General features: G+C 42.1%; 1 protein-coding gene across 6 annotated transcripts in view; it reads right to left on the reverse strand.

The window, feature by feature from the left end:
- setd5 (SET domain containing 5) overlaps positions 1-14,840 on the reverse strand; it is a 32,753-nt gene that overhangs the window by 15,301 nt on the left and 2,612 nt on the right. For all 6 annotated transcript variants that reach the window (XM_035152193.2, XM_035152190.2, XM_035152189.2 and 3 more), the window contains exon 2: positions 1,291-1,561. In XM_035152193.2, coding sequence (XP_035008084.2) covers positions 1,291-1,361 — 71 coding nt within the window. In that variant the 5' untranslated portion in view covers positions 1,362-1,561. The remainder of the gene's footprint in view (positions 1-1,290; positions 1,562-14,840) is intronic.

A 14,840-nucleotide genomic window follows, 5' to 3' on the forward strand; every position in this document is an offset into this window, starting at 1 on the left:
GAGTGTCCAGTCCTATACAGGGGTCAGGTTATGGCTTCACTTCCAGTTCTTTTGAAATCATGTGTAGCCAGGCAGACTGAAGCATCACATACTGTATTTTGGTCTGATAAAGTTTAGTTTTGATGAACTAACCTCTTCAGATTTCTCAAGCAGACTGCATAGACAGCACAGAAAGCTGCTGACAGGATATTGAAAGTAAGGAAGCATATTTATCACAACACAACTTGCTGCAGTTGTAGAGAAATGTGAGCCAAAGGCAGAGGTCAGCTATGTGGCATAAAAATATTGTGTTACACTGGACAAAAGGGTTGTTCTACTGGATTAACAGTATAATGATAGGATGAAACTAATTATTACAACAATAACTCATAGGGAATGAATACTTAAACTTTTTTCATTAACTGTGAATCTGTTTGACCTTCAGGTAACTGAAATCAAATCTGTAATTCCACAGGAAAGGAAAATGTTCAAAATGTACTTCCATTGTTTCAGCAATTACTGACTTCGGTCTATTAATAATGACAATGTTGTTTTCCATCCACCTAATTACAATGAACTCTGTTGTAACACTGTGGGTGAATATTATGAAAAAGGAGAATCTTTAGATCAAAGGTAAATGTTCAGATGCATCCCGTGCTCTCGGGTCAGAGTTTGTGTGCGGTGTGTGCGTGCAAACATGAATGCGGCTCCAGATCCAAGAGAATATCAGAGGACATTTAGGCTAAAAAAATTGTGTAAATTATGCAGTTTATGTTTTTTCCTGATGTTTTTTTATGTCGCCTGTTATTTCAATTGTATTGGATTTGGCTGTAACAACCCCTCCATCAACAAAGTGGTGAGTAGATAATGAGTTAATTTTCATTTTTGGGTGAACTATCCCTTTAACCTGTTTCAGTATGTTTTACACATACACAACCTTCTCCATTGACCCACTAGACAATAACACACAAGAGAAGTTCATCACAAATTCAACACAATTATTTTGCTTTGTATTTAACAACTTTAGGAAACCTAACTCAAGGTCCATCTACCACCCTTTAAAGACCTTTCAACCAAATGTCACCCATTTTTGGGTGAACTATCCCTTTAAACATTTTAACAATGTGGCACATATTGAAGATTGAAATCAGTGCAGGTGCACCAGCTCTATGAGAGCATTTCTAGTTTACAACCTGTGACACATGCTCTATTTTAGGAATCTTACTGCAACCACAGACGTCAGCGTTTTAAAAAATGTTACAGGTAGAACTTCAAGTCTAGAGTCCCACCTTGCAGGTAATGAGTACTTACTCGGATCCAGCAGCCATATCTGAGTAAGACGTTTCAGGTGTGGTGACTCCCAGCGCAATTACTATGCTCATGACGTCCAGCACAGCGGCGCGTGGGAGGGGGGAAGACAGGGGAGGGGAGGAGGGAGGGGGAGGGGGAGGGGAGGGACAGGATGGGACGGGGGAGATGGAGAGGTGGGGTGAGGAATCACAGGGTCCCAGCTATAGCAGCAGACCACTCCAGAGGTGGGGCGCCACTGAGCCGCAGCCCACGGCTCACGGTCATGGGGGACCTGAAGAGAGAGGGTGACAGACGGAGAGACCATGAATTCTACACACATACACAGCGTGGATACAGACAAACCACTTGATGGAACGCTGCTTGACCTCCCCTACCAGTATTTCACAGAGGGGAAACTTTGGAATAAATGAGGCATACGCATGGTGCTTTAAAGTGCCCATATTATGCTTCTTTTTTTTTACGTGAAAAAGCTCTGCTAAGTTACAAAGGCCATAGTCTGCAGAGAGTCCTGGCTTTTTAAAGCATTTACATTAAATTAACATATAACCTGCCTGACCACTGCTTAGGGCAGAACATATGATATTGTTACCGCTGCTAATGTTTACAGGTGATAATGAAGCCTCTGGGTAAGGGGCGTGACATTTCCAACACAGCTGACATCACAACATAGTGTGATGGGTCAACCACTATTTTAGAAACTGCTGCATATCTGCCACATGGCAGAAAATTTAACTAGTCATTGTAGGAAGAGCGTAGCAGATAACATGAACAAAAATTAGCTAGCATGTACTATAACAAGGACCAGTAAGGAACGGTGCATTGAGTGCAGTTAACAGAAATGCTTTTATACCCGTTTCTTTAATGCGATGACACAGCAAAATGTCCGCCATGATTACAAAACTACTCACTATTCTCTTTTGTTGGCACAAAGCTGAAGGTCTGGCTGTTCCACTGGTAACCCAGTCTAACCCTGTTTTCTTTATGACGATTAATGCAGCACAGTGTTGCCATTAAAACAACTGTTGCAAATCATTGATTAGCAACGCCATCACCAAGCAAATATTTAACTTGGTCCATAAACCACATAATTTTAAACCAAAACCACCCATCAGACAGTCATCAGTTAGAAACAATGCAGTTTCTTACTGGTAACTGACTGAGTTCTCTACTGAAACAGAAAAGGAGAGTCTGTTGGAATAGAACTGGAATGCAATAGAAGCACATATTAACAGGGTTCCTTTAGCAAAGGTCATTGACACTGAACAAAGGGTTGTCAAGACCACATTACCCCAACACTACAGGGAAACTACCCTTACACACCAAAGGAGGGAGCAAATGTGCTGACTCATGTTGACAATGTGGGAAGCAGCAGAGCTTTGATTTCCCTGCATCGAAAGTGATAACTCAATATAGAGACTGAACGATGTGCCTGTCTCTCATCCACATAGAGGCTTCCAGAATGGAGGGGAGGGGAGGCTATTCAAAAAGAGGAAAAACAACCAGGGGCTTTACGGCTCTGCTTACACTCCCATTAGGATGCACTATCAAATACAACCAGCAGGAGACGCCTTCCTCCCAGACGCCAGGAGGGGTGAGTCATCCAACATGAGGCCCAGCCCTCTTGTCATGTGACCCCCCCAATGCTGGAATACTGACCCACACTCCTCTGCTCTGCCTTCACTCAGCCACCCCGGCAGACACAGAGAGAAGCAGCAGCCACAAGGCTGCAGAAAGAGGAACGGGCCCTCCTGTACTCCATTCACACACTTAGGAGAGGATTTGGCTTACAGCAAGGTCATCCCCCGGCCAAACACATGCAAATATCCTACTTCACAAAACCCATCTGAATCCATAAAAGCTACGCCTCACTTGTACAATAAAATCTGAATACTAATATTCAAACAGTTTAGCCTAAACTAGCTACTTTACAAATAGAAAGCAATCAAAATTGACAGCAACAGGACGCATGCCATTTCTGTAGAGGTCCCCTATTTACAGCAACTGCTGCCCTCACTCTGCAGCACCAAGGCAACCACAGCCAGGCAGGGGACTTCCAATAATGTCAAGGTCAGTTCAACCGTGCTCACTGTCAAACCGAGAATGTCAGCGCCATCCAGCTGGATACACACAGATAGGTAGCAACCAGAAATGTCACTTAGCTTTTGGTTATAAGAGCAGAACATTCTGCTACAACTCAAATGGCCTCAACAAGAACAGAAACACACAGATGGGGGGCAAACAGAGCAAGGGGATAACGGGTAGAAGTCTTAAGGTTAACATAGGCTTATAACATATTTAGACATGATGACATGGAGTGGATCTCGTGGTGCTTTTTCAAAAACCACTAACTGTTTATTTTCCCTGCAGACGATTGCTGCCTAACAGAAATAGCCACCTCGCTCCTACCTAACACACAAAGCGAGTCACTATTTGGGCCTCTTCCAAAAGAGCCAGACGGTGAACTAGGGAGGTAAATTCCATACAAAGAAGGAAAGCCTTTCTTTACCTCCTCCTCCTCCCCCACCACCTCCCGCCCTTCCTTGTTCGTTCCTCTGGCCATGAATACCGACTCAAATTACCAGCAGGCTCAACAAAGTCTTTTCACTTCCACTAGAACAGAGGCCATTTTGGGGACAAGGCCAAAGGGGGAGGGACATGCAGACAAAATGAACAGCAAAAAAGACCCCTCTCTCTTTTCATCTTTCGCATTACTCCACTCTACCTTCTGTTTATTTTTAAATACACATACACATTTTTAAATGTGTTCTGAAGATTTTAATAACTGGTGGACGTGTATTGTGCCATCCTAAAATAAGCTACTTGATTGTCCTTCAATATCTTAATATGTCCCTGAGGTAATATAGTAATCATATTTCATAGTGAGGGGGACGAAAGAAATCCAACCATGGGAGCATATGCTCAGCAGTTCAAAGGCATGAACACTCAAAAAGCCACACCTCGTCTGAACAGAGCCCAGCACAGCAAGGTTTTGTAGGGAACAAAAATAGATACGTCATGCACATAGCTATAGGGCCTATACACAGTATAGCCAGCCCCATGAACTCAATATTACATTATATTTCCAACACTGAATCATAGTGGATGTAATTAGGGCAACATGAAAACTACACAACAATGTGATTTAACAACAAAAATAAAACAAATCTACTGCAGGGTTCTTTCACCATTGCAGCATAGCGGCAGAGAGAAATCTGTTGTTTAAAAGTGCACACCATCTGAGACATGCCAGGACCAACCCCCACATTAATGGCTGCACTTTGACATGAAACTATTAAATAAATACATTTAATCCAATATACGCAAAAACTTCCAACCATAGAACAATGTGTGCAGTCATTGTCCATATAATGTTCCCTTTGTTTTGTAAATGCCACAAAACTATCTTTTAGTTTTGCTCCTGAGATGACAGATGTGAAAACAAACTCTAGCAAAATTGTTAATTAGTAATGACAATAATTAATGACAGCACATTTACCATGTTAGTATACTCTTCAGTGTACCATGTGGAGCAATGCTCATTAAACAAACAAATTATTTGTTCAATTTTCAAACTGCAGGAGCTGAAATTTTAATTACCCACAGCTTGTTGTCTAAGATTTAAGAGGCAAGAGTTTCTGGCTGAAGTGAAGCCGGTGAGATGCTAATTTAGCGTTGGCTAATTATGGCTGGTATGAGTTGGTCAAACGACAGAATAAAAGTCTTGGCCGTTGTTTAAAAAGCTTCTCTGTGATGAACATACTATTGGGGTGGTATGGATGGAGATATCAAGAGAGAAACATGAACTTATATTTGAAAATGAAGGTCACATTGTTTAATTTTCACACAGCCAGATAGATCAGCTGAAAGTCATGTAGTGTGAACTTGGCTTAACTCGATCCGATTCTCTTAAGGCTCTTAGAGAAGTTATGTCCCAGAGGAAACCATCAAAGTAAAGAAATGCCTACAGGAAAAACATCTATGGCAGCTTGTCATTCAGTAACTTCCATCACAGACACGATGACTTTAGTGGGAATCTATACATTAGATGGGGCACCTTGCCTTTTGTCTACACACTCCCCTGTCCTACATTCACCTTAAAAGGAAACATTCAACACTATACCTGCCACCCAAGAATGTTATATATGAAGCTACACGCCAGCAACCAGTTAGCTTAGCTTAGCATAAAAAGGGTTGGTTAAACTGACAGCAGGGCCATTAAATACTCTTTTAAAGCTCAATTACTCATTTTCACCACTAGTGAGCTGATAAATACAGCCACCACCACTGGTTAAAGCTAGCATGTTCATAATTTTTACAGTTGACCATCCATGTAGGGGAGTCTAGTAACTCACAGGCACAACACCTTGTAAAAATTTGAGTTATAGACATTCTTTATCACCCTACTTCACCTTTGGGAGGACGTTTTCATGTTGTTATGCAGCTCCCTGTTTACATCATACTTTTCAGATTTGGAAAGCAGCAGCTTCCTCAGTGGTCTCCTACCATGGACATCATGTTACCATGAACAGAGATGTTGAACACATCCAATAACCTCTTCAAGCCATTAGCCATTTACTCTAGGGGTTCATTGTTACCGCACTGGTAATTCTGTTGGAGTCAAAACAGCTGGACGTCAACTTGAAGGAATAGTACTAACACAAGTCAATTTGTGTCCATTTATAGACAATTTCACTGTCTGTGGAATGGTAAATATTTAACTCTATTAGTTACTTATTTTTTAGAACACACTTTTGCTATGTTTTGGCCTGGTATCCACACAATTCTGGAGTCTTCGAGCCCCTAGAACAGAGACTTTTGGAAACGCTGCAGGCACCAGTTCAGATTAAAATCTCTGGTGTTATGTTTTAGTCTCGAGGGGTAGAAACTGAGGCATTTTGAAAAGGTGACTAAGTCTCCTACATTCACTTCCTGATTGGTCAGATAAGTCACAATGTATCCTGCCCTGATTTGTCATACTGCTATCATGTGACCCTTTCCCAGAAAAAAAGCAAACATGCCACATTGATAACAAATTTCAGACATTGCTGATCTTATTGTCTTAACAAGCATCTGCTGTCCAGTTAAATTGTGCACTTTATAAAGCTACACCGGCCAACATGCAGAAAAAGAGAAAATGTATTACTTAACCAGCCTGGGACAATTCCCATTGAAATGCACTAGCACAGTGAATATGAATGGTCATGTAACGTGTTTTAAGACCTGTTAGTATGCAGAGACATTATTTCTGAAACACTTGTATGAATGTTTAAAGGGATAGTTCACAGAAACATTTTAATTCACTCATTTTCTACTCACCACTTGGCCGATGGAGGGGTGGATGACGTGTTTGAGTCCACAAAACCCTTGTGGAATCTCAGGCGTAAACAGCGTTGCAGCCGAATCCAATAGAATTGAAGTAAATAGGACCCCTTCTTCAGACGTAATAAAACAGAAAAAAACACAACATGCCTCCATACTGCTCCTGTGGTGTCATCCAAGTGTCCACAAGCCCCGACATTCATATTCAACTCGAAACAACATCATTTACACCATGTTTTTAGCCTAAATGTCCTCTGATAGCCTCCTGGGAGCCGCGTTCACGTACCCTCGGGCACATGGAACACCACAAGCGTGGGGTGCGTGTTCATGTGGCTACGTCCGCTAGCTTCGCTACTTTCGTTAGTGGACTTTAAGGCTTAAAACGTGGTGTAAATTACCTTGTTTCAAGTCAAATATGAATGTCGGGGCTTGCGGACACTTGGATGACACCACACGAGCAGTATGGAGGCATGTTGCATTTTTTCCCCTGTTTTATTACGTCTGAAGAAGAGGCCGCCTTGGCTGAATCATTGTTTACCCCTTCACCCACCCCTCCATCTGCATAGTGGTGAGTAGATAATGAGTGAATTTTCATTTTTTGGTGAACTATCCCTTTAAGTTAAGTAATAAAAACATATTATTGTGAAAGCCGTCTATGTAAACCTTTTAGGTTTCAAGCAAATCAGCAGTTCTTGATCCCAAGTCCTCTGCAAGCTCTTTTTGGCAAGGCATGTTTCACATCAGCAGGTGTCTTGTGAACATTAAACTCAAAATGTGTGTGTGTTTAAGTATCTCCAACTCACCTCAAGTCTAGTATTACTGACTGGCTTCCAGTTTTGATAAATTCCTGACCAGTTAGCTTTTGTTGACTTTTTTAGCAAAGAGGTTCACATACTTTTTACATCCTACATGTGAATGTTTGAATGACATGAACAATAACTATACAATGAGGGGTTATTAGTTTAAAAAGATTGTGTTTATTATAAACTCAATTGTAATTTAGTTGAAGAGCTGACCATATTTTATGTCAAATGAGTACATAAGTGCAGTTAACAGCAGGTAATGTAATGTAATTAATGAATGGATGGAGCAAATGGTTGATAAGGCACAAAGTTATACAATTTTGGGTGGATTTCCTTTCCCAATGCAGCTTCCAAACCTCTGTTAACACACCATTCCATTTACAGTTTAGAGCTAGCCTTAGTGTTGCATGGTTAAATACTGTTTCAAATGTGATTCCATCGTGAGAAGAATAAGATTCCAAGGGAACAATGAATATATGTACAGTTTCAATATGGGAGCAGAACCATCTTAAACACATTATACTTAAATACTAAAGACAGCTTTGGGTTAGGTGACTGCACAAATATATCAGGCATCACCTGCTACAATAAACTGAACTTACTTGATATCTTGATATTGGTCATTTGAGATGTAGCCTTGAACAACAGAGCATATAACCGGCTCTTATCAACCAAAATAAACACTGCTGTAACAAATAAGCATCCGTCTTGTTGCTTGGAGTATGAACTCATAACTTAATTGTTTCCACTTTAAGTAACAAAATACATTTCACACTCTTTATTATAACAATAATTGAGCAAGCAAATTAGTCTTTTTTTCTTCATAAAGATTCAAGGGGACTGCTAGAACACATGACATGAACACAAATACACAATTTGGGTTTGATCAGCATGTCCACACTCAGTGTCCACCTGTGCTTCGCCAAACCTCCACAACACATCCAGTCCAGTGAGATTACACCAGCCCCCTCAGTCTGCCCCCGCACACATGCTTGCTGAACAAGGCAGGATATGAATATATCTGCTGTTCCCCACCACTGTGCAGGTCGAGCTGCACTCTGAGCTGCAACGGGAGGATACTGAAGATGAGGTATCAGAGAATCAATAGGGTCTGGCTTTAAGACAAATGGGATATGTGGCCAGGGAGAAAGCAAAGCTCATTGTAGATCTTATTTCACACTCACCCAAACACATTTACAATATCACGAGTATAACAAACAGACTTTGTATTAAATATTTCTTACTAATATCTTACTTAATGTCACAAATGGAAAACATACGACTGGAAGTGTGATAATATATTTATCAAAAAGGGCATGTGTTTGAATATCTACATTTAGTTGATACACATCATAATATGATCCCCATGGCTTCCCTTGTCATCGTGACATAACAGTTGATCATAATAAAGGTGAGAGAAAAAAATAAGGGTAAATATAACGGAGTAGCTAAGTGAAAGCACCACACAGAGAAAACACACTGTGCTGTTACGACACTGCATCCATCACTATCTAATCCAAATTACGTTCTTGTCTTCCTAAAACTCTCTGGGCCAGACTAAATAAAAGCCACACATGATGCAACATTCAGCCGCTTGACGAGCCATCTCTCAGCGACACTTACAAAATATAAAACCTCTCGGAAAGATATGGCTGCTGTACACCCAGTTGAAAACACTCCTGGAGCAAGATGTGGCCAGACTGAGACACCGGCCAACTGCACACAAATATAAACAACAAAGCTTAGCCTAAACAGGCTGGAGACAAGGGGCTAAACAAATGACGTGAGGCAACGATGCAAACATTTGGTTTGGCAGTTATAAATGTAAACTATATTTCAAAGAGCCTGCGGCAGAGTTATATCGTTACTGGGTAAAGTCTGAATCCCAACAGTGATGCGGCTGTAGTCATGCCGAGGGGTTGAGCGTTCTGGGAGCGCAGCATGGCCCACCATTAACACAACAATGTCCAGCTGCCTGAATGGACCCGGACCAGACCGGGGATGAGAGACGCACAATGGAGAACAAAGGCCAAGTGAGTGCTATAAGAGGAGTGGGGGAGAGAGGCAGAGCAGTTGACAGCAGGGCCAGCATGACACAAAATCAATCATCTGTTTTAGGGCAAACAAGCCAGCTACTGTCTGTTTGAGACTCAGTAACCTAGGAGGAAGAAAAGAAAGGTCTAAGCAAAATACAGGTGCCTGTTTGGGCTTGACTACCTCTTTCTGACCTGCTCCAGTTCCCGTTTTACCCATAGTCAACCTGACACCAAGCTTCTTGAGTGGACACTTTTTGAATACCCAACCAAGACTGGTGCAATGTTAAAAGGGAAATTCAAAATCAGAGGTACTGGAGTCAAAAGCTAACTTAAAATATCCACTGCTGTACACATGATTCTGATTAACATGTTACATTTAAAGAGCTTTAGAGAGGAGAACACTTTGTCCTCACAATGGCAGAATTCCCACTGAGGCATGTCTGTTACCAAATGTGGGGAGGGATGTTTTCCAAATAGAAGTCTAGCAGCGGCCTGAGTCCCAAAAAAAGGATCTTGTTGTTAGATAAGCTCATTCTCCAGCATAACATAAACCAGAAACACCCTCTGTCACTCAGCACGTGATGTTGCTGCATGACAAACACATTTACATGATATTTCAATTTCCTCTTTTGGCTGACATTCTTATCCAGAGCGACACGACAGCTTGCCCTGGCTACACCTGGCTACAAAATTTCAAGCATAACACATACTAAGGACTAACCAATGTAAGATTGTAAGGTGTCCCTCAAAAGAAAAAAGAATACAGAGACCTGGCAGCCATTTTGAACTGCTGTAGGGCTTTGACTTACCCTCCCTGACTCTTTGAAGTTAATGAAATAAATCCGACAAGACTAAAATGTTTTGAGGAAAGACAACCAAAATTGTGATGAAGATGTGTGTGATATGTAGGGGTGGGGGTTTGAATAAACAATTGCCGATACTTGAGTTGGAACACATTCAAGAGGCTCAGAGGCAGTGCTCTATTTTAAGACCAAACCCATTTTAAAAGCAGAAGTGAAAGGCCACAGATAAAAAGCCTGTTTACTTAAAAGACAACACAGCTCCCACCTCTTCCCACAAGGAACCATTTGCTCAAGGTGACAAAGCAAGGTGCTTACGAACAGGAAGAACCTGGCAGCAGATATTTATTTCCCCTTTTGTTTCTGGCACTGATGCTGCGCATTACAAAAGAGGGCAGCTGTTGGTTGGTGTCGAGGTGGATTGACTTTGGTGGAAAAGCTCGGTTGGGGTTGTTTTTCTTCTGTGCTGCTCTTTATTTGCTCTCTTTAGCTACCTGACAACACCCTCAGGGCAAACATGCGTGTCAATTTTGCAATCTTGGGTTTCACCTCATTTGGTCTCCTTTATTCTCCTACTTAGTTTCATGAAAGAAAGAGATAGAGAGGCAGAACTGAGAGAAAAAAAAGGAGAGGGGGTTCTGTGGTGGAGCCTAAAATGGCTACCTGCCGTTCAGAAGGTGCACACACCGAAACTGAGGATATTGGTGAGCTTTGGTTCTGCTAAACACTGTGGCAAATATCGCAAGGGAGTGGGACAGGCAGTATGACGGTGAGAGAAAGAGAAGGAAATGAAGGACAAAACATATGGGTGCATTAAAACAAGAACACGAGAGTGCGAAGGAGAGGGAGGGAGAAAGAGAGAGAGAGAGATATGATTACGTAGATTGCCTGCCTCACCCCCTTTTGGCCTTGTTTTTTTCCCCAGCCACCTCCTCCTCCTCCATTATTCTCCCAAGAAGCATTGCTTCTCGGCACAAAACAGAATTACCCAGCACAGCCCTCTGCAACACCACTCCCCCAGTGCCAAGAAAATGCTGCGCCCCATTGGAGCAGCTCCTGAGCTTCTGCACCAATAGGAATACACCAATGAAGCAGGCGTCAGAGCAACTTGTTTTTAACCCCATTGTGCAAGACAGTAGGCACACAACACACAGCAGCTGCAGATGAGCAGCTACAGAGCGGGGAAGGTAGATGGAGATTTAGTGCTACGTCTGTTCCCGACATTTAAAAGGAAGGGCATCCAAAATCAGTCTCTTGTAAAACAGAATAATTAAGCCAACAATCTGCATTATTTACATTCAACTATTACTTTTCCTATGCTGAGAAAATAAAGAGAATAATCTATAAAAGGTTAATATGATTTTTGAAATATTTCCATGACTGCTTCTCACCGATGTGAATTTAATCTTTCTGCTTCCATACAGGTGTAGATCCACAACACTGGTTTGGCACAACACACATGAAACCTTATTAACATATCAATAGCTACACCTGCCCTCCTTGTAATGATAGAGTGTCATCAGCATACAAATGAAAAGCTAAAAGGACAGGGCTTTCTCCCTCCTATTTCTATTCCTCACAGCAGCTACCCCCTGCTCCCTCTCTCTCTCTCCTCCAAGCATCGGCGCTGAAACAGAATCCTGTCTTCTTCTGGAAATGGGCCAACATCCAACTTCACTCCCTCTTGTACAAGCACACACACAAACCTAGGTTAAAATTCAGTATGCAACAGAGATCCAGACCAGAGCTGCACAATTAATTCAACTATTATCAAAATTGCAACATGGACAAGTGGAATATTTAAACTGTAGGAGCTGCACATCTTTGATGAAGGTAAAACGTGACACAACATACCCATATAAATGAAACATTATGGTACAACAAAAATGCCCTGGCTTACAAATCATGTGTGAGGGAACATGCTGTGTGGTACAAAACACAGCAAATATATATTTTTTGGAAGTGAAATGCAAAAAATATCACCACCAGGACCAAAATCCTGATTCTCACTATAATATCTGTCAAAATAATCCCAGTAAAATCTGTTTTGCATGTCACTCAGCCCTAATGCAGATTCAATAAAACACAGTGGTCAACCATTTGAAACTTGTTTTGCAGGGCATCTCACCAAACAGTTACATTTTCTGGTTTGCACTTAGTGAATGAGAGACAGATATTTCCTTAGTAAACAGCCTGGGCCAGGCTAACCTTGCATGTCTGCACATTCCTCAGATCTCCAAAGTTTCAGAGGCCCATAGTGGGAAAGAAGGGTCTACAACCTGCGCACGCACACACACAGTCCTCTTTTACCAAATGTTTGAATAAAAAATTGCTTACACATGCATTTCACTCCAAAACATAATCTGAAGCTGTTGGGGGAGGCCTACAAAACCAACATGGCCGGTTAATACGCAACAAAGCAGCAACAAGCAACCAAACAGTGGCTTTCCCAGGGTGGCAGGCTGAGTTAAGAAGGCGCACCATTGTGTGCTTGCCTGTGCTCCAAATACTCCTTGCATTTCTTCCTTGGCTGCACACATTTTTCTCTGTTAGTGCACAATGTTTGTTCAAGATAACAAGAAGGGTCAGGTCAAGGGGAGTGCTGGAGGGGCTCGTGTTTCCAATGGTTCTGAGTGGCCAGGTTTGCAAGCTGCAGCCCACACAGTCTATTAAAAGCTGTGAAACATATTCAGAGAATGTCAGTCACAACCAGGGGAAACAAGACTCAGCTCACTGCAGTCTAGCTTCCAATCGGCTTTAGATCAATCCAAATACTTGTGATGGCTGAACACCTGTAATCTTTGTCCTCTTAAAGCTGGATTGACTATGGCTAAGAAACCAGGCACATACATTTTGCAAACGCAATAGATGTACCTTAATCTGGTTGGAATACACCAGATTAGTGAGCGCAACATCCACCCTGACACTAGAATTTTGTTGTGCTTATATTTCAAGTATTCAGTCTCATCTATCCAATAAAACGTGTTTGATCATGTAGGAAGAAAAATATGGCTGAAGCATGACCAGCTGCATCTACAACACGTCAGCCATAAATACAACTGCAGAGAGGTGGTCACACACGCGGGGGCACATTATGTGGCCGAGCCAAGTCTAATGGAACAAAATAGCGTCTCTTTTCTCTGCTCCTGCGTTGTCCACACTCCGGGCGCCGCACAGCTCCAGTCTCCGCAGAGCAGCTGCCTGGAGCTCGGCTACTTGTGCGACGGTTAGGGCGGCCATTGTGCTCGGATAACACGGGGCCCAAAAAGGCTAAATGCAAAAGAAAAACATCTCACAAGCTTTTTAAATCACGCAACCCTTTGCTTTTATCGATCGTCAGCTTTGGAACTCGGTTCTTATGCCGTGTTACATTATGTCATAACATCATCAACCACACAAGAAAATGACAAGTCATCCGGAAACCAGGTTTAGATCCCTGAAATCAGCCCAACTGAGCTCTAAGTGAACACGTAGCATTTTCTCACGATCGAGAACAGATCAGAATGATCAAACGACACAAATGTGTTTAAACACTCAGCAGATACTGTGTGTCTAACTTGGTCGAAACTTGTGATTGCTACATTCCGGATCAACAACGCTTCTCACGCTTGCTCACACGTTGAAATAAAAATGGAGGCTAAAAAAGGAAACAAGAGCTCCCCTTCAAAATACCACCCATTTCTCTTCACCGCCACCGAGGCTGGGGGTTGGTAGGTGGGGGAGGTGAAGAACAGCAAGTCACTACCCAGCAGATCTGGCCCACATGCAGAAAAAAATAACAAGCACAAATAGAGAAAACACAGCAACGCTTTCAGCCCAATTCACACGCCCGAGCAAAGTTAGGAATGTTGCCAAAGACAGATGCATTAACATGATGTAGCCAAACACCACAGGACACCATTATCAGTGTAAAATTAAACTGTCCACGTCAATAGAGAGACGGTGTTATACACAGGTTTTCAGGTGGTATACACTGAGCGAGGTCCACGGCGTGTATGCTGCGACGAACCGGTTCGAAATAAGGACACAATCGACTGGAAAACATCCAAAAAGTTAGCTAACAGGCTAGTTTAGCATTTGTTGCCTGTGGCTCGTCTGCTAACGTTCAACAACACGGCAGATGGTTGCTTAGCTAACATGAGTCAACAGTAATGATCAAACCTGTGTAGTTGATAACTTTTATAACATTTGACAGTATCGTGGGAAGACGAGCAACAGCTAAATCTCTGCTGCCCAAATCATAACGCAACTACTTGTTTTAGAACACATCAAGTTCGGATATTAGCCTACGTGGTTTGAAACTTCCGAGACCAGGAGACGGGCTCCGGGTCTAATACTTTTCAATGTTACATCACAATAGCGATGCAACATACACGAATTAAGCCCCTACAATGTGCTGATCTGGTTTTGGCTATGTCATCTTAGTTTATGTTACGGCTCTGCGGAAACACATTGTCGAAACTTACGCAAAATCAGATTTATTTATTAATGCTTCAAAACGACACCCATTTGTAGCGAGTAGACTTAAGGGGCGAAAAGGTTCCTCTAATTAATAATGTATAAAAATGTCACTGGTTTATCCCTGGAATATG

The sequence above is a fragment of the Hippoglossus stenolepis genome, chromosome 3 (genome assembly GCF_022539355.2).
Source record: "Hippoglossus stenolepis isolate QCI-W04-F060 chromosome 3, HSTE1.2, whole genome shotgun sequence".
Classification (NCBI taxonomy): domain Eukaryota; kingdom Metazoa; phylum Chordata; class Actinopteri; order Pleuronectiformes; family Pleuronectidae; genus Hippoglossus; species Hippoglossus stenolepis.